At 36.5% G+C, this 21,185-nt stretch overlaps 1 protein-coding gene across 5 annotated transcripts in view; it reads right to left on the bottom strand.

Moving 5' to 3' along the window:
* Positions 1-21,185, bottom strand: part of LOC137628879 (uncharacterized) — a 63,602-nt gene that overhangs the window by 6,692 nt on the left and 35,725 nt on the right. For 2 of the 5 annotated variants that reach the window (XM_068360166.1, XM_068360150.1), the window contains exon 2: positions 1,505-1,588. In XM_068360166.1, the coding sequence (XP_068216267.1) occupies positions 1,505-1,579 (75 nt within the window). In that variant the 5' untranslated portion in view covers positions 1,580-1,588. Of the gene's footprint in view, positions 1-1,504; positions 1,589-9,080; positions 9,222-18,459; positions 19,063-21,185 lie in introns of those variants that run through there. The other 3 variants (XM_068360142.1, XM_068360134.1, XM_068360158.1) reach the window with 2 other exon arrangements.

Raw genomic sequence — 21,185 nt, 5'->3', positions numbered from 1 at the left:
ACTATGTGACTTTATATTTTATTTGGTTAATACTGTGTGAGTCAACAAGCAAATCTTAAATTCAATTCTAACCTTAACAGGTAACCAATGTAGATCGATCAATGAAGGAGTTATTCTCTCCCGAAGTTTAAACTAGTCACTCAAAATAATTTCTTTAAAAATACACCAATATGATTTACATTAAATATTCACCAAATATAAAAAACACATTTCACAAATAGTGACACTCGAGTAAATGATACATTTTTCATTTAATATATTTTGAATATATACCAAATGTACGCTGACGTCACGAACTTCTCTTTGGTTGACTATGTTGACGATGTTGGTTCCTGCACGCTTAATACCTCCTCCACCAACCCCTCCCCCTCCCCCCTCTCGCAACATATCTTGCTAATTTTTGCTTTCCGAGCATTTAAAGAACCTCCCAATTACTGTAAAAAAAAAAAGGAAAGCTGCAGGAATGCACAATTTTGGAGTAAATGGAGAGCGTGCTCTTGTAAACAAATATGGAATGGAGGTAAAATTAGAAAGCCAAGATGGGAGTGTAGTTAGATTCAGGGGGAATGCTCCAAATACTTTAAACTGTGTACAGTACAGTATACAACCTAACACCAACAAACTTTGCCTTCTTGAAGTGAGGCAAACCAGATCCCCAGAATCTTATAAATAATGCCCTCATATTTAGAGTTAAGTGTCACTGGTATCCTTTACTGAGGATATTAAATTCTGTGCATTTAATTTGGTCATTGACCTTGACAGGATGCATGAATGTGATAAGAGCTTAATTTCAAAAGGTTACCAAGATTTTTTAACACTTATAAAGTATGTAAATGGGATTAATGTATTCTATATGAGCAAGGGCCCGTCTCGCGATCATGTAAAAATCATGCACGTGGGCAGAAGCACAATGAATTGCAAGAGGCACAGATAAGGGGCTAATAGTATACTGTAGTAGCAAAGTGTACTAATTTTCCCTGAATTTAGAATTTTAGAATTCTACCAACTGGTATTGGTAAAAGTTTTTGTTCTAAAAGTTTACTTTGAAGAGATGCTCTAAAATAACATCCCAAACCATTACACCTAACTATCACAAAGCAAAAAATGGAACTGTAGAGTTTAGGTGTTCACTTAGCAAAGTGTAAAAATTTTTGAAGATTTTGCCATACCCTAGCCAATTAGTCTTACAGTGCCCATTCATAAAGTGTATTCAATAACCTAGAGGTGAGGCGACAAAGGATACGTTCTACTTGATTTTTGGAGGTTAGGAAACTTTTAAAGCTTTGAGAGGTATGCATGATGACTACCAGGCAAGATGAATAGAAATAACCATTTTCTGTAGATATTCTTAAATATCTTACATAAAATGTTTTAAATCATTTTACACTGAGCTGATATACCTTGGTAAATGAAAAAAATCAATTATCAGAAGATCTTACACTTGTGTATTCAAATTTCAATAGGGGTATGTAGCAAAAAAATATCTGATGAACAATTTCCTTACCAAAGACAGCCAACCAATTACTAGAGTACCAGTTCTTGGAGAAAATCGAAAACAGCATGAATTTGTTTCCACCATTTTCTAGGTCTGAAAAATAAATTTAATTATAATTTTCATAGCAATACAAACTATTCCGTTAATATGGGAGGTACTTCTGCAACCCAAATTCCTTAGCCTAACCTAGGAAATCGTATTTTGTGAGAAATACAAAAATGCATAGAAATATAACCCTGCCCCCCCCCCCCCCCCATAGTCTTAGGTGGCAGGTTCTTATTAAACACAGAAGCTTTGCCCATATGCACGGCCATTCTGGATCAGCTTTATGGATTTGGTCTATACTACACAGTATTCTAGAAGTTTCATTCTAGCTGTGACCAGATCAAATTGTAGATTGTAGAATCCCTGGAATTTCAAATTCAAACTTAATGAATATTTTTGTCCAACAGGCTGACAAGTTCATAGTTTATATATGAAAAATCTATTTCAACAAGTTGATCTTAAAATTTTTTATATTACAGTAATTAGTCATTACTTCTAACGCAGTTAATTTCCTTGCCTTACTGGGCTATTTGCATCCTGCTTTTCTAACCCGGGTTGTTGCGTAGCTTAGACGACACCAATACCACCACAGGTAATAATAGTAACCTGGTGTATGGGCCTCTGATGCAATTCACCACCCAAGTGCCACATAGTAAATCCTGCAGTTACATTATGACAAATCTTTAAGATATGGGATAAAAAGATGAAAAGAAAAGATCTGAGGTAAACCTATAAAGCAAGTGCAGCTAGGAACAAGAATTCCTGCAAATACCATTGAGTACTCCCTTCAATTTGGTACTGTATGGAGTGCTTGATGATATTTACCACATGAAGTACACTGATGCCACTAACCTCACCCAACGCCAATGGAGGCAAGACATTTCTGTTCCCTAATCTGACATATGCCAGATTACTTTTTAAATACTAATAAATTAAGACGTGTCAAAAAATACTAGGGATATCTATACAAAAACCAATAGCTTCCCTTAACTATCATGAAGCATTCAATTTATTACCTAGAAGAGTTGGAAGATACAGGCCTACTTGGCTGAAGAATATGAAGTGTGAAGTAGATGATGAATAAAGAAGTATAAGCTCAAGATAGATGACTGGGGAAGTATAAGCTCAAGATAGAGATGACTGGAGAAGTATAAGCTCAAGATAGAGATGACAAGCAAAATCTAACCTAGGTCCTTTACGTAAATAGGTGTAGGATGAGATTATGGTGAATTACTAGGGGGGTAAAGCTGGGTAGTTACATGCAAAAACATACAAGGACTTGACCCAAGAACATATAACTTTAAAGTAGACCTTGTCCCTCCCACAACTATTTTAGTACCAAGTTTTTATTATGACACCTATCTCACCTAAACCATAGCCTACACAAAAATGCCACTGGCTTTTAATACCTTAAATTTCAATTTTCATTTAAACCACTTAACTGTACACTAAAGTATAATGATGACCTGTTTTTCTACCATAAAACCACTACCTTCAAAAGTTTTTGAATATAAGCAATTCCTGAAAAGCTGTACATATTACACTTAACTCCCTTACTTGCATAGCTTTAATCACACCCACACATTCCACAATAGGTTGAGTAATTCAGAAGATAATAGTATCTCAAGCCAATATCAACAGGGAAATTTAACTTGACAAAAAAGTAACATTCCTCCCATAACAGGTGGCTGTTCACAAACTGGGCCTATCAACTAGAGCAGAAAAAGTTGCTGTGTGGTAGCAGCTACATAAAGCCAACCTTAAGGAACTTGTCAGTATTAAGAATAGAACTGATCTGTACTAAATATATGAATAGCTCATCCTTGTACAACTCTGAATCTGCATAAAGTAGATCTAGGCTTTGCTAATACAGTACTATTTTAAACGTGGGGTCAAAGGAGCACAACAATACTAACCAAATACAATAAACAATTTTAAAGTAATTGTCATATTTCCTAGCAATAAACCAGAGTCCTTTAAGTATGAAATATGTCTTCAGTGCAAGCTGGATATTCACTTAATCGTTTGATCAGTTAAACAAGTGTTAGTGAGGGCGAGGAGTCACGTCCCCCCACCTATCAAAAGGTCTTCACTTATGACTTTTGGCTTGGAAGGGTTGAGGAGGAAAGTTTAACCTAAAAGACTTGATAGCCTGGAAAAACACAAATTACTTGAAAAAAAATTTTTTAGGTTTTCCTACAAATACAAACCATCGTCCTTTAAGTAGGGAAATTCGCAGCCTGTCGGGTCGATTTCATCTGGAAGCTTTTCAAATGTTACAGATGCATTCTGAGCAAAGATCTCGGGGGCGTAGTTTTTGTCTTCTGGAAGTGTTTTTAACTTATTAGATGCATTTTGAGCAAAGAACTGGCAATAATTTCAAGACAAACCGCTTTGTTCTTTTTCTTCCTGGAAACGTCAATCTACCTAGTTCCATACACAAGCAAAGGAGACTATGCCAGCAACTTCCTACCTATCTGTCATTGGGATGAATAAACTTATAGGGCCTGACCCGTCCAAGAAGATTGGTACATCTCAAAAGAGGGAGGTCATCCCCCTGAGGGGAATAGCTGTCCAAAAATAATATACCTGGAGTATGAAAGTTTTATTTATCTAACCATCCTCGCCCTCTTCCAGGAAGGATGGGGAGTCCTCCTCCAGGTTCTAAAGAAGAGAGCTCAAAAGTACAGTTTTCCAGCAATATCAGATCCAGTGAGTAACTGACTCCCTCATACCTAAGAAAGGGGAAAAAAAGAATGCCTTCATTCCAGACTTACATCCATCCATTCCCATAGACAAGATGCTTATAGACTAGCGTGGGAGCTAGATTTGGCGCACTACTCTAGTAGCCCCCAAAAGACTAAGCACAAAGTAATTAAAGCACTTGTGGATACTCCTGTAGATAAAAAGGCCATGAAGGTGGTGTGGAGCGCACACACTCCATTCTTCAAAACCTGGCTGAGTGCAAGATTCTTCAAGGTAAGGGTAGAGCCTAGCTCCTAACTTTACAAGTTCCAGTCCTAGCCTGTACCTCAACTCTCTCGGCAGTTAAAGGTGCATGTACAGTACTATGGATTATCTAACGAACTCCAAAAGAGAGGGAGTGAGACCTTTGTTTTGCCAGTGCTAAGGAAGATTTGCCAAAGCTAGGTCTAGGGTTTTTTTCTTTTTTTCTTTTCTGACTAATTCTCTTAAAACTTCTCAAAGGTTCGGACGGGTACGAGCGAGCCTTGAGAATGAGGGACACCCCTCTCTGGGGTCTGAAGTAGAGAGATTGGCAAGACTGTTCGAAGATCCTTAAGAGTATAGGCAACTAGTATGAGTAGAGGTTTATCCCCTTTTGTCAAAAGACCATGCTCAAGACTGAGCAGTAGCATCAAACAGGATGGCCTACATTCCTAGAGAGCGAGGGCAAATGGAATTCTCTTGGGATCAAAGCTGAACGAGATATCATTCAACAAGAGGCCATCCAAGAACCACCAGGATCAACCTGAACCCCGCCATAATCCCAACACAGTAGATTAGTAGGACAAGTGTTGAATGGTGGAAAGGTGAAACCATCCATGTGACATGGAAGTTGGTATTCTACAACAAACATACCCATGGGACTGGGCAAGAGAAAATACTAGGAGCTTCCTGTCTAGTGGTGTTCATCCCCAGAGAACCCCATGACCCACAAGCCTCTCCTTTACACAGGGATGCTCATCCCACTAACCTTACTACCCTTCTTTGGCAACAATGTTTCTACTAAATTTAGTTCGTTCCTCTTACTCAGAACTTATTTGGTTGACAACTCTACGACATAGAATGCTGTCCTGATGTGCATATTCTTAAGTCAACTAGCAGAGAAGGACGTTGCTAGATTTAAACCACTACAGTATTATCGTTGCAACACTCACACTGAATGCCTCAATGATCTTTGAATTCTTGCAGCTCAAGAAAAGGTCCTAGCCTCAGGATGTTCAAGAAAATTATTCTTCTGACCAAACCACAAAGACTACGAAACCATGAAGGCGTGCGCCCCTCTCCTTTCAACGCATTAAAGTATAGTGCACGTCCGGTGACAGTTGAGACTCCTGCGAGGATTTTGTTCTTAGAAAACTGGTAAAATTTACCAAAGCCTCCTCTCCAGCCGAAATCGGGAGGGATGGGCGATCTCTGGAAAATACAGACCAGTGGCTCTTCGAACATCACTTGAAATCTCTTGAGAAGGCACCCACTTTGGGAACAAAGTTCAAAATCAATCCTGTAGCAACAGCCCCATGAAGGAGGTCAGGATCAACCACCCACGAGATACACAGTTATTCCTTGCGAGTGGGCCTGGACTACTACCAAGGTATACATTTAGATTGTAAAATTTAGAAGCAGTTCATAATAAAGAACTAGTACCTCATACCATAAGAGGGAGAAGTGCTTTCTAATAGACTGATGCACACACCTAAAAGAAAAAATCATTCAGATCCACTAAAGGCACAAGTCTTCCTCTCTGATGGGACTACATAGATCACAAAGTTACCACCTTGTACTTGGACGCACAAACTCATTCCACGGAACAGCCTCCAGTCCCACGTTTACATAACCAGAATACTGTAGTGTACTGTAGAAGGCTGGAGACTTGTTTTAAAGGATCAAGCGCAATCCTCTCCAACATCCCTCCAACTTTTGTCCGCAGTGCAAGGATTCTTGGCAATGTTGGTGGAATTGAAGAGAACTATTGGAAAATGAAGGGGGGGGGTTTGACGAGATTACAGTGCTAAGCAACTGTCCTGAAGGACTCCCATTACTAGAATGGCTCAGCACTATGACTAAGCAACCCCCAAACTCTGGACAGAAAAAGACTGTGGGGGGGGGGGGGGTTACGTGTGCAAAAGCACATTCTTTTTCTGCCACCCCACTACCTGCAAGGGCCAGGTATAGACGTCTCCAATAAGGAACTATAATCTATTAAAAAATCTAGTCTCATTTAATCTATGCCATTGAAAACACACTTCAGTATATACATATTGCTGCTCACATTCAAGTAGCAAATATCCCCAAAATAATGACCCACGGGGCTAGCATGCACCGCTTACCCATGTACCACTTGCATAAACACAGGAGTAGCGTGTAATGTTAATTATGGAAGCGTAGCAAACCACAGTGGAGCAAAATCTTTTAGGAAGTGGAGTGAATCTTAGATAATTATGATACTTTCCATTCAGCCACATGGGCCAACAAGAGATATTTGTCTAACAATGCCTAGGAAGTTTGTCTTTTGTATTTCTGACCATTTTTATTGCTGCAAATCATAAGATTTGGCCTTTAACACCCAAAAACCCTGTGTTTAGACTGGGGTCCTCCATAATAGTCTAATTAAGGGGGTCCAAAAATTTCCAAAGCAGTGGTTTGCCCCAATCATGATCAGAAATGCATAAAACCTAAGATAGCAAGTAGAAAAAATATATGATTCATGTATCTAACTATAATTTACCTGTATCATACTTACATAGCTTTATCAGAGGTTAATGGAATTAGCAGTACTGCAAGGTTACCAATTCCTATTAATATAGCAAGGCTTTAATTTCAATATGTACCAAATCATTTTTATCATTATTAGTCAAGCTACAACCCTAGTCTGAAAAGCAGGTTGCTACAAGCACAGAGGCTCCAACAAGGCAAACTGGCAAAATTGTATTTACGGACGGAGAATGTGGGTATTCCATAAAAGAATGGGTATATACAGTATTAGAAAGGTCAGACCAAGAAAAATACTTAAATGACGTGGGTGGAGTGAGGAGGGTTTATAAGAAAACCAGTAATCCTTGCATAAAACTTTATATGCACATGTGGGTATTACATAAAACGAAGGGTACATACGGTATAAGAAGGGTTAGGTCAAGTAGAATACTTTAATGTTGTGGGTAAAAACACTTGAATGACGTGGGGAAAATTGGGGAGGGGTTTTAAGAGAAAAAGTATTCCTATTGGTAAAAATAAAGGGGGGTAAAAGTTTAAGCGCAGGAGAGCGGATTTATGTGTAGAAGGTATATACGTACGAACGAACGGGAGCAAATACAACTGAACTTTAGAATATCGACAAATAAATGAAAAGTATACTTTTAGGATAGGATATACAGTACATAATGTGTAGTTATCCATGGATTTCTTATACATCCAAGAACAATGTATCAAGAAAAGTTTTGTGTCACTATTATATAGCGTTTCCTCAGTATGTTTTCCCTACCCAAAACTGCGGGTTCCCACTGGGGGTCCCCCATTATCAGCAAATATAGAAAATATATTACATTGAGTATGTATTTGCGACAAGAATAAGGGTCACTTTCGATGGAAACCGACTTTTTGGTAAAGTTTTACTGTATTACAGGGTATGATTTCGAACAGAAAGTATGTTTTCTTGGGGAAGCCACAAATTACTCTTATCCCCAGGTAAATACTGGAATCCCCTTGAAAAATACCAAAATCCCCTACAATATCACTGCAAACCCTTAGAAATCGATGAATATGTGTAATATTAATTTACATTATTTTTTAGTAAATTGATCAAATAAAATTTGTATCTTAGGGCATTTTTCTACATACCCTTTACACAATATATAAAAGGGTACAGAACCTAACAAACCCACCTAACCTAGTAGTTCCCAGGTCACAACCACTAGCCGGGGGCAAGCCCCGGACCCCGTTCCCAGGTCACAGCCCCTAGAAGGGGGCAAGCCCCCGAACCCCCTTCCTAGGTCACAACCCCTAGCCAAGGTTCTACCTGCATATAAAAAAAATATAAATGCTAAAAACATAAAAACGTATTTTAATAAGAACACATTTTTTTCGAGGTACCGGTTTTGCGGGAACCACGAATTACTGGAATCAACTTGAAAATTATCAAAATCACCTACAATATCACTGCAAACATGATTTAACGGAATTCGACCTTCATTTCACTTTTTCTAAAGAGAAGTCTTTTTTTTTTTTTTTTACAAAGAAAGGTTTCCCCGTCCATAACTACAAAAATACCAGCAAACTAGCCATGGGGTGAAAAGACGCATGGAAATACACTACATACGAGTAGTAGTGACTACTTCAAACAAATTTAACGGTAAATAACTGAACGTAAGACGGGGCCTTAGTAGTTGGTTGGGTCAAACCAGGTCGGTAATCGAGTAAAACTTACTACAGCACATTACTTCTGAAGAACAACAAAATAAACCCAGTTCCTGTTATATTTATAGGCTTTTAAAACTATCCCGACGTAATTAATTGGCGAAAAGACATTTTTCACACTTACTAGTATTCAAATTCCAAACAAAAGCACTTCAATCGGCTTTACTCCAGACAACACTAAATCATATTACATAAATCGTGAGACTGGCTTCTTAATATCGTATTAACACCAGAAACAATATATTTAATCTATAAAGAATAGCAACTTGACAATAGAAAAATTACATCCGACGGACCAACAAAAGTTACATAGTCTTACCACCAATTACAGGTTACCATTTATATAGGTAGGACACCATGAAAATCTAACCATTTTTTAACCTACCTGAAAAAGTCCTCACTCACTTGAAGTCAAGAAAATGATTATTCAAAAGTCCAACAGGTGTAAACTTCACGTCATTCAAACTATTACAACCTATTCCGTTCCTGATTCATTAAAACGAAAAAAAAATCGACAGTTAAGAAACCTACTTATATGCATGGAGCTTAAAATAGTCCGTTAACAAACAAACAAAAAGATAGATGGCGCTCAGTTCGTAAATGGTTACTGTTAATTGATCATTATTATTATTACTTGCTAAACTGCAACCCTAGTTGGAAAAGCAGGGGCTCCAACAGGGAAAACAGCTCAGTGAGGAAAGGAAACAAGAAAAAAAATATTCTAAGAACAGTAACAACATTAAAATAAATACCTCCTATATAAACTATAAAAACTTTAACAAAACAAGAGAAAGGGAAATAAGATAGAATAATGCCCCCGAGTGTACCCTCAAGCAAGAGAACTCTAACCCAAGACAGTGGAAGACCATGATACAGAGGTTATGGCACTACCCAAGACTAAAGAACAATGGTTTGATTTTGGAGTGTCCTTCTCTTAGAAGAGATGCTTACCATAGCTAAAGTCTCTCTTTTACCCTTACCTAGAGGAAAGTAGCCTTGAGAGAAAAAAATTGTTTGGTAACTGTGTTGTCAGTTGTATGAGGACAGAAGAGAATGTGTAAAGAATAGGCTAGACTGTTCTGTGTACGTGTAAGCAAAGGGAAAAGGAACCGTAACTAGAGAGAGGGATCCAATGTAGTACTGTCTGGCCAGTCAAAGGACTCCATTACTCTCTAGCGGTAGTATCTCAATGGGTGGCTGGTGCCCTGGCCAACCTACTACCTCATAATTGATTGATTTGAGGTTTTATGGCATCCTGGTTAATTTTAAGAATTGTCTATAAAATATATAGTAATGGTGATGAAAATCTAGATTATTGACCTATATCTAAATCTTACCTTCCTCGTGAACAGTCATTTGTTTCTCATGCATGTTTTTTCCATGAAATTTAATGGTATAAATAAATTTAAATAGGCCAGTTATGCCTTAGATTATGCACTTATTGGCATTATTTTACATGTACTGATACTTGACTAATAAATCCAGTGCCAGTAACACTATCCGACGATGAAAAAAAGACAAATATTATGAAGAATTACTACTGCTAAAAAGAAAAAAAAAATTGTAACCGGATTTTATAAAAAGGCTTGCAATGTGTATCATCATCATAATCGCTACCCCATTGCAAGAGGGTCGTAACTCCAAATTCCTGATTTTTCAGGAGACGCATTTGAAAGTTGCTAAGTCCTATGAATTTGATCATGTTTCACAAATCTTCTTAGTACCATCTCTCGGCCGCTAATTCACCTAGATTTACGACTCTTTTACCAAAAGATGCAGAATCAATTCGGCAATCTTGTACACCATATAACTCAAAACTAGCAAATTTGGAGTTACGACCCTCTTGCAATGAGGTAGCGATATGATGAATGAACATTGGAAGTTATATACACTTCAGCAGGAATATTATCATTCATTATAATTCATTACTTCTGCTGTTGGATTCCATTCAAAACATGGAGTTTTCGTTTTCTTTCTTATTGAAAACCCCCATTAACATTAGCAGTGTTTAGCCTGTTTTTATTTTAATTCGAATGAGATTAACTTTAGGAAAGAAAAAACAAACACTCGACTGCTGCTGATTAAGGGTAAACATGTTTATCATAAATTTTGATTTTGAAAGGAATACATCATTTCCATCTGCATTTTTTTTCCTTTTAACCTTAATCTAAGACTTCATTAGGTCATTTGGAAAAGACTAATTATAAAAGAATGGCAATGCCCTCCAATCATGATATCATAATCAGCATCATTCACTATGTTGAACTTTCTCAATGGATTAACATTGGCTTGTACCAACCGTGTGTCACACAATTGTACATAATTCCTGTTGTATATATTATGCTTGTATCTGCGCTCTTCCCTCGCACTAAAACGAACATGAAAATTCATGTCTCCGGTTTTCCTCTGTAACATTGTCTGTCTCTCGAGCATGTTATGTCCTGTTGCCTTGAGGTTTTGTATATAAAGGAGAGTGTTCCTTAATAAAGAACTCAGTTGATTGCATCCTGCCTTTGAGTTCACAACCCTCTCTCGGCTCCGTTACATTGGTGACCCCGGAGTGACTCGCTCCTCCCGCCTCCCCACCCCCCCCTCCACCTCTCACCGTTACATTGGTGACCCCGGAGTGACTTGCTCCTCCCGCCTCCCCACCCACCCTCCACCTCTCACCGTTACTATGACGCCGTCAACGCATACCTTCTGCAGCAGTACTCGCCGTCGCCAGCCGCCCGTATAGCAACGCCTTTTCAGCTCTCGCAACAACCGTTGGGGGACCAAAGGGCTTCGCTCACCCTCGGGAAAATGACCAGTATCACTCGCCTGCAACCTGCCGCACACGGCTCTCCTCGTGAGGTGAACCTAGTTCGTGCCCTTATGGACAGCCACTTCATGACCTTCAAAACCTCCATCAACGCCTCCACTCGTGACGAAGAGGACACCTATTCAACTTCAACCGAAACTGATACGAATGCCGTAGGACACACACGCCTATGAATGCCGTAGGACACACGCCTATGAATGCTGTAGGACACACTCGCCTATGAATGCCGTAGGACACGCCTATGAATGCCGTAGGACACACACGCCTATGAATGCTGTAGGACACACTCGCCTATGAATGCCGTAGGACACGCCTATGAATGCCGTAGGACACACACGCCTATGAATGCCGTAGGACACACTCGCCTACCCCGTGACGAGCCGGAGCGGCAACACAGCCAACCATCATCCACCACTCGCTCGCACCCCAACCATCGACTTCTACAGCCACTCACTGCCGCTAATCGGCGCAGTTTTTACTACCACCTCTTCAGATTCAGGGCACCTATTTAACATGTTCAGTATGTCATTTTTAGAGGGGGAGCCATGTACCAACCGTGTGTCACACAATTGTACATAGTTCCTGTTGTATATATTATGCTTGTATCTGCGCTCTTCCCTCGCACTAAAACGAACATGAAAATTCATGTCTCCGGTTTTCCTCTGTAACATTGTCTGTCTCTCGAGCATGTTATGTCCTGTTGCCTTGAGGTTTTGTATATAAAGGAGAGTGTTCCTTAATAAAGAACTCAGTTGATTGCATCCTGCCTTTGAGTTCACAACCCTCTCTCGGCTCCGTTACAGGCTATGGCCTTCCCTCAAGAGACAGTGAATAATGGCAAAATTTCGCTTAGTAAGCCAAAGCTATTTTGTATTTGAGAACACAATTCAATATGAAAATCCCAAAATTTTCTTTCCAAGTTTTTGAGTTTTTCCTCAGTAATCCTTTTTTCCTCTCCCATTGTAGTATTAAAATTGCTTTAAAAAATACCACGGACACATCTAAATGGGATGAAATATTAGACCTACAATCAATAGTAAATACATCAGGAGATGCCTATATATATATATATATATATATATATATATATATATATATATATATATATATATATATATATATATATATATATATATATATATATATATATATATATATATATATATATATATATATATATATATATATAACTTGTAGGCCTATATGGGATTAGCAAGGGCAAGAAGAATTGAGGACTTTTCTTCCTGTTTCCCGCTGTCATCCCTACATCAAGGGATCGGCTGACTGATGATCTCTCCAATACCTTTCATCAAAAGCATCCTCTTCCACCAAACATCTTCTCTCCATATCATCCTTCACCTTATCTTGCAATATAATTCTCTGCCTCCCTCTTGATCTCTTCTCCCTAACAAGTTCCCTCAAGCCCTCCTGAACCCCCACCATTCATCCCAAACACGTGGCCACACCATCTCAGTCATGACTCTCTCATCATCTCTGTACTTTTACTATGCTTGTGATTGTTCTTTTCATCATTTTGCAACCTTTCAAGCAGTGATATAACCATTACCCACCTCACCATACTCATCTGTTCTCTTAAGCTTTGCTTCCTTTTTTTTTTTGTCTTAAAGCCGACGTTTCCAATCGATACATTAACAGTGATCTTAACACTATGCTATAGATCTTGACTTTTAGCTTGATTGAGATTTTCTTATCACGTACTACTCGTGCTACCTCACTCCAGTTTCCCCAAGGCTGTTTTTATCCTATTCTCAATTTCAGCCTCACATCCTCCCTCCTGATTTATAGTAGAGCCTAAGTATCTGAATTGTTCATCCTGTTATATAAACAAGCCTCTACTTTCATGCATAGCTATAGGCCTGTCTCTACCTTCGTTACTGCTCACCATAGCTTCAATCTTTCTATATTTACTCTGAAGCTTCCGCCCTCTCCAGTCTATTGCCACTACAAACCTTCTTTGTACTTACCAAATCACCTGCATATAGACGCTGCCACAATTCTTCATTTCTGATTACTTAACAGATCCACATCAAATAAAAAAAGGCTTAATGGTGACCCCGGGTGTATTCCAAACTATTGGGATTTCGGAATCTAGCATGTTCAGCCGACATGTCAAGATCAATTCAAATGGATATTACTAAATGCTGATAGATTCAGACATATGCCTGAAGGCCTTGTTTTTTATTATATAATTCAGTAAACAATTTCCTACATTGAATTTATTTTTCTTTTCTAACAAATTTATATATTATATATATATATATATATATATATATATATATATAAATAGTGTATATATATAGTGTATATATATATATATATATATATATATATATATATATATATATATATATATATATATATATATTATACAGTACATATACATAATATATGTTACTGATAATTTATCCTTTAGTGCTCCTAATGGAAACCATGGGCTGTACTGTAGTGTTACATGTCTTGTAGCATCTTTGTCAAGTCACAGAAATGGAAGAGTAAATAGTTTATTTGATATGCAGCATGTACTCTTCAACTGATCTTTCCAGTAAAGGCAATGGTGGCTGCAATCCCGTTTCCCAGAACATCTACAATACATCAATAATGGTTTAGCCTTTTCAATATACACCATCATAGTTTCCGTCTAAAATAATCAGTGTTCCTATACATACACCAGTCTCTATTTTCTTTTGCATTTTGCTAGCATACATACTTAGATATGAAGTAGGCATATTTTAATAACGTCTCATAACTTGAATATTAAATATTTGTAGTGGGTTTCAGTTACTCATTCAAAGGAGTATCTTCCAAAAAATTTCATAACTTCAGCAATCACCAAATAAAAAAAGAAGAAAAAAAAAAGAAAAAGGCTATACTGTACAACTACAGGCCTGTCAAATAATCTGATAGATAAGCTCTATCGACAGAATTACACTTCTCTAATGTACATAGTGAAGTCCAAAAATTAGTTACTAACTTACCAATTAGTTTATGTATGAAACGTCAATGCTTCTTTCTTCTATCTTGTTGTCCGCCCTCGATTAACTTACTTCAGTGTAACTCCAGGAGATATCGCCCCCCCCCCCTTATACACAATAACACTAAAGGCCCTCACAGGGCCCAGCATCAGACTATTCGTCCCAAATCTGTAAATCCAATCCAGTTCTTTGTTGGCAAACTCCGGGAGGATCGATTCACCCGACTAGGAGAACAATGATGGGAAAGAAGAAATCATGAGATTAAATTGGCTACTTACGTGGTCTTAATACCTGATAGATGAAGAGTTCAGGAGCCATTATTTTGTACAGATGTCTAATATTGAAAAGCATTGAGTTTAAGTTATGTATCATTATGATGGCTATGAAACAGATGAACAGGAGACTGGTTGATCTCCTCCCAAAAAGCCTAGCTAACAAAGCTATCAATGATAAATAACTTGGGATCATGTTTTTCAAGATTATACCTATACAAAAGAATGGCTCACGAACCCTTCATCCATCAGATATTAAGACCACATAAGTAGCCGATTTCATATCTATTTCTTCTTTCCCATCGTTATCCTTACATTAGGGGCTCAGTTCCCAAATACGCCTTCTAGTCAAGCGAATCGATCTTCCCAGAGGTTGCCAAAAAAGGACTGGATTAGATTTACGGATTTAGGATGAATTGTCTGCTGCTGGCCCAATGAGGACATTTAGTTAACAAGCCTAAGGTGGGGGTGGATCTCCTGAGTTACGCTTTAGTAAAAGGTAATCTAGGGTGGACAGCAAGATGGAAGAAAGAAGCACTGACGTTTAATACATAAACTAAATGCAACCGACGGCCGAAGGAATGCTGCTCAGACCAGCAGGAACCGAGAATCTAACGAGGACTAAAGCAGACAAAGTTTTAACTACCTTTCTTTACAGAACAAGACTAATTACAATCTCTAATATGGTTTGCATTACTCCTCCCCATTTTTCCATTTGCTGGAATGTAGTGTCGACCCCAACACCGTACTGGTCTTTGGGAACAAATGTTTCTTGTGAGAAAAAGAAAGATAAAGAGTATATCTGCCTGTACTTTCAAAAGTGCTAAATTATTATATGTTTTAGATACAAAAAAAAAAAAAGATTTAATATCTATGGAAAAATTGTTGTACCCTGACCTTTTCTTTGCGCAATGACTCAAATTCAAACTAAAAGAAAAAATGAAAACAAAATTGTAAATATTGTACAAAATAACATGATTTAACTTTGATTGGAGTATAGAATTTCGTACAAAGGCTAAGACACCCATGACATTCAGCTTGGTAGAATCTTGCTTAAAAAGAGAACAATTTGATATGATATACTATATAAAATATAATTACCCAAGCACCAGGAAAAACAAATTACAACTTACAAGACTAAATAGATGAATCAAGTAAACTGATTATAGCTGTTTTATACAAGTTGCCAGATTCAAGTCATATAATATGCCAAAGTTAAATGCATCAATAACTTCAATATTAATATTCTTGTAAAGTAGAAGTATACTGCTAACCAAAAACCTGTATAAGGGCCCGGCCAGACGAAGCGCGGCTAGCGGCGAGGTTAGCGGCAGGAGGTTATGGCGGCAAATTGAAACCTTAAGTATCTTATGTAGGTGTCCAGATAGGAGTCGCGGGAAGCCTCGCGCCTCCTATCTGGCCACCTACATAAGATACCTAAGATTTCAATTTTCAGTTGGAACCTCTTGCCGCTAACCTCGCCGCTAGCCGCGCTTGGTCTGGCCGAGCCCTAAGTGGAGCTTCCCACGTTACCTTAAGCATCAGGTCCTTTGGTCTGTCGACTCTCATATCTCCTGGGACTGTCAAGATGCTAACCATTTTTTTTACTCTCATCCCATTTTGTTTTTCTCCTCGAGACTATGGGAATACTGTGCAGTCCTGTATACATTTTTTATCCCATAATTCATGTTCAGTTACTTGCTACAATGACTTCTTTTTAAGGAAAAAATTTCAACTTCTTTCTCATATCTCCTGGGACTGTCAAAATGCTAACTAGTTTTTTACTCTCATTCTATTTTGTTTTTCTCCTCGAGACTATGGGAATACTGTGCAGTCCTGTATACATTTTTTATCCTATAATTCATGTCCAGTTACTTGCTACAATGACTTCTTTTTAAGGAAAAAATTTCAACTTCTTTATGCCTCATATATTTCACCATCAGGAGAATTTGAAACCAAAAATTGAAAAGTAAAATGAAAATGAAAATATGTATTTTTATTGAATACACATAATAAAATAAAATCACATCAAGAAAGATGAAAGGCAGCAATATTGTACGCAAAACAGTCAACACTTAATGTACTGTGAATCTTTGTCATTTCAAACCAAATGGTATATAATGTAGACAAAGTAAAAAAAAAAATTGAGTATCACTGAATTGAATGAGTATCAATGGTAAGTCACTACAAAGCTAAATTGTTATAACCAAGTGAAATTGGAAAATACCATTTAGTTGATGAAACTTCAACACAGTACAAAGGCATGATTTTTCTTAGTGCTGAATCCCAATTGTAACATGAAATTGTATATGAGCAGCTTATATAATAAATCCACAGAAGCAATTGCAGGATATATAGAATGGGGAACTGCATTCCACTCTGTCCATACAGTATATTGAAAACACACAAAGAGCTAAATAAAAGTTGGAGCACATGGCACTTACATCAAATGGATTTGTATCATATATATTTGTAATTCCATATTACAACATAATTTCACTATAATTATAGGATCGTTCAACCTTCTGAATTCCATACGATTATACATTGACAATTTTACTACCTTCAGTCCCATATGACTTATCAGACAAGTCATTTTCTTTCTTTTATTACTCTACTCAAAGAGTGCAAGATTTTTACTAAATGTGACAAACTTTTTAAATTCACAGCAATAACAGTTCTTGTGTTAAGATGAATTAAGTAAGACATCCCAAAATAAATGCTTAGGGCTTAGCTGATAAATTTATATGCGAGGGTCAAGACACAATGGAAAATACTTTGTGTTAAAAAAAGGCAATGTAGCTAATCAGACACAATATCAAAAGAAAGTTTGAAGAGTTGAAATTTTATTGTATGAAAGCAGTCAAAGCCATCACAAACTGTTTGAAAATACTCAAGTGGCCCTTCTGATAGGAAGGTCAGGATTACTGTATTGGTTGAAACTTCACTCATGAGTAACCTTTTTCCCGCTGTCTTGGGTTAGAGTTCTCTTGCTTGTGGGTACACTCAAGCACACTATTATATCTAATTTCGCTTCCTCTTGTTTGTTAAGTTTTTATAGCTTATATAGGAAGTATTTATTTTAGTGTTGCTGTTCTTGAAATATCTACTTTTTCCTTCTTTCCTTTCCTTACTGGGCTATTTTCCCTGTAGGGGTCCCTCGGCTCATAGCATCCTGCTTTTCCAATTAGGGTTGTAGCTTAGCAAATAATAATAATAATAATAATAATAATAATAATAATAATAATAAAAAAGATAGAACCAATTCCACGTCTAGTGGTCTAACCAAGAAAGTACAGACGGATGACACGAAGAGGAGGACGGATCGGGTACAGATGGAGGACAGTGTTAAGGCAATACAAACCCGGTGTATGACTTTGTTGCTATGATTACAGGCTTAAAAAGTGTATATTCATCAGTTACATAAAAAATTCAAGATTAATAAGAACCATCAATCAAAATAATGTGAAAAGTTATACTTAAATATAATTTGGGTCTTCTTAAATTTAAGAAATAAAGTACTTTACTGTAGTAAGGAAGGTCCTGCCTAACTTTTTTTTACTGAACTCTTTTTAATGGAATACAAGAGAAACATTGAATTATATTATATAATATATATATATATATATATATATATATAATATATATATAATATATATATATATATATATATATATATATATATATATTATATATATATATATCTATTATAGATATTAGACATTGATAGATAAATTATACAGTACTACTGTATCTACTGCAGTAAGCCAAGCTACGAAAGCTAAGATATTACATATTACAATATATGATGCCTGAATAAATCAGTGCATTCCACAAAGAAGTCTGCCTATCTGCATAAAAATGACTAAATCCAAGATTCCATGAAAATTTTTTTTCTTTTCAGCATTTCAGTTTGCAAATTTCATTGTTCTACAGTTACCAACTGGCTTAGAGCTGTAATTGTGCTGATGATAATCTAAATGTAGACCTATAATATCTTTGTTAATTAAAATTTTAGCCTTTCACACATGTAAAACTACATTACTGAGATTTGAATACTATCAATTTTCTACCCATGAAAACTGTCTAATAAGGGTTTATTTTAAAAAATATATCAAGTCAATTTCATACAAAGAACCAAGACCTGATCTAAAGCAATTAACTAAGCTTGTTGAAAATGATCTTTTTGGAACTTTCTGTCTAGATTTTGTAGAGGATGTCCTTTTCCTGTGTGTAAGGGATCTCACACTCGCTGCCCATGCGCTCAGAATGGCGTTTTTCCTGAAAGAGTAAAATGGTTTCATTGCATATAGAAAATCTTTTAAGTAATAATGGCACCTTAAACCTGGTATTTTCTGAACACTACAGATTATAAAAAAGTTAAAAGATGGAAAACTTTGAAATAAGACAATGAAATTAACTAACATCAGTGGAAGTGCGGTAGTACTAGTGGATCGGGATGAGAATATACAAATTCGAATCGGGTTACGAACATTGCATCGATCTGCGAGCAAAAAGTAGTTCACTCTGTATAGTAATTTTTTGTAGTCAAGTACTAACAATACTAGTAAGCAATACGCATTGTTCATTCCTGCAGTGATTATACTGTACAGTACTATACTCATGTTGCAATAATCTAGTATTCACACTATTTCTACCCAATTTTCTTTCGCATTACCTCACACAAAACTCCCTTCTTCCTCGTGAAAGTTGAATGCAAAAAAAAAAAAAAAAAAAAAAAAAAAAAAAAAAAAAAAACAACAAAGTGTCCAGAAAGCATAAATTAAGTAGTTAACAGTTAGTAATATAGAATGTCATTCAAGAGATACCAGTTATTTTACCAGAAGTTCCCTTTCCCTCCTTTGACGCTGGTTATAGGTAAAGCAAGTTAATTTTAATATTTCTATTCTTAATTTTCTATTATTAATTTTTATTTACTTACGATTTTAGGGGCTATTATTTTATTAATTACCATTACAACCCTTACATGCAAGTGTACAGTATTTGTGTATATAGGGATGTAGGGATGTAAGAAAAGCACCTTGTGAATTTCCTTAGTTTCTTTGGGGAAAATTGTTTTTGGTCCCCAAACACACTCAAGTCTTAAACAGAGGTATTAATGTACAGTAATATGAAAACATTAAAATTTTGCGAAACAAACAAATTCCGAACACTACATAAAAAAAAAAAAATATTTCTGAAAGGAATACAGACACTATTACAAAATATATATTGACCTTGATGCCTATCAATATCTTGGGACAGTTTTCTTTAGCTTATGAACATTTCACTTGACCCTGATGCTTTCCACTCTCTTGGGTTATTGGTTTCTTGTTAGAAAGTACTCTTACTTTATCTTGATGCTTTAAATTATTTTAGGTTATTCTTCTTTAGTTTGAAAGCATCTAATTGGCCTCATACTTTTCACCTACTTTATAAAGGAAAAAATACACTGCTACATTTGTTTAGAAATTCCCCTCTGATATTAGCCTACATGATCGTCAGAAAGTTTTTGTTCAACAGAATTTAAATCTTAGTTCAATCTGGGTATTGGTTTTTGCAAGAGATTGTGGTGAAAGGGATTCAGTTAAAAGAGAAATAATGTATATGTTAGAAGTTTTACAGAGTTTTCTTTCCTAGGACTGTGCTGAGGGGTATGTCTCTACACGAAGTGGCATTTTGATCCTTGGAGTTTCACTACAGAAGAACTATTTTAGCGGTAGCTCACATTTTGGAGACAACCAAGACCTTTTATACTTTGGCGTTGTTACTGGAATATAGCTGAACCTAATCAAGGCCCTGGTGACATAATGCAATGTTCGGCGAAGACCCATTAGATTATCGATTTAATGAATCATAGCCTTTAGTGATTACTTTCTAAAATTATCAAGGGTGGAATTCCATCATTATCGTACTTTTATTCTGATTTGAAGTTAAGATCATTGAAAGGGATTTTTTTGGGATAATGGATTTTTTATTACGGTTTGTTAATTATTAATGAAAGTGTCAAGAGCAAGTCTATGCTTATTACCTATTAAAAAAAAAAGTCAGGGGACTTTTCTCTAATTTTTTTATATACTGCAATATCAGTGTTTAAAAAAAAGGCCTAATAAGTAGATTTTTAAAACCTAAAGGAATTATAGTTATCCAGTTGCAAAATTCCTTATGCACTCGAGTTATCATTCTATAGGTTGAAAACACTTTCACTTGATGCTTATGTCAGTGTACACCTAATTTTCACTTTTTTATAAAGACTGCAGATTACATAACATTATGATGTAAACCTTTTTGTCAAGGCTGTTATCGATCAGTTTTTATTTTACAAAGTTGAAGAATTGATTATGTTTGCTCATCCCCATCGACAATAACTAAATTTTCATCCTTCTAATCATTATTAAAGACTG

This window comes from Palaemon carinicauda, chromosome 2 (assembly GCF_036898095.1).
Source record: "Palaemon carinicauda isolate YSFRI2023 chromosome 2, ASM3689809v2, whole genome shotgun sequence".
NCBI lineage: Eukaryota > Metazoa > Arthropoda > Malacostraca > Decapoda > Palaemonidae > Palaemon > Palaemon carinicauda.
Note: the sequence above shows the minus strand (reverse complement) of the source record. Positions and strands in the feature narration are given on the sequence as shown.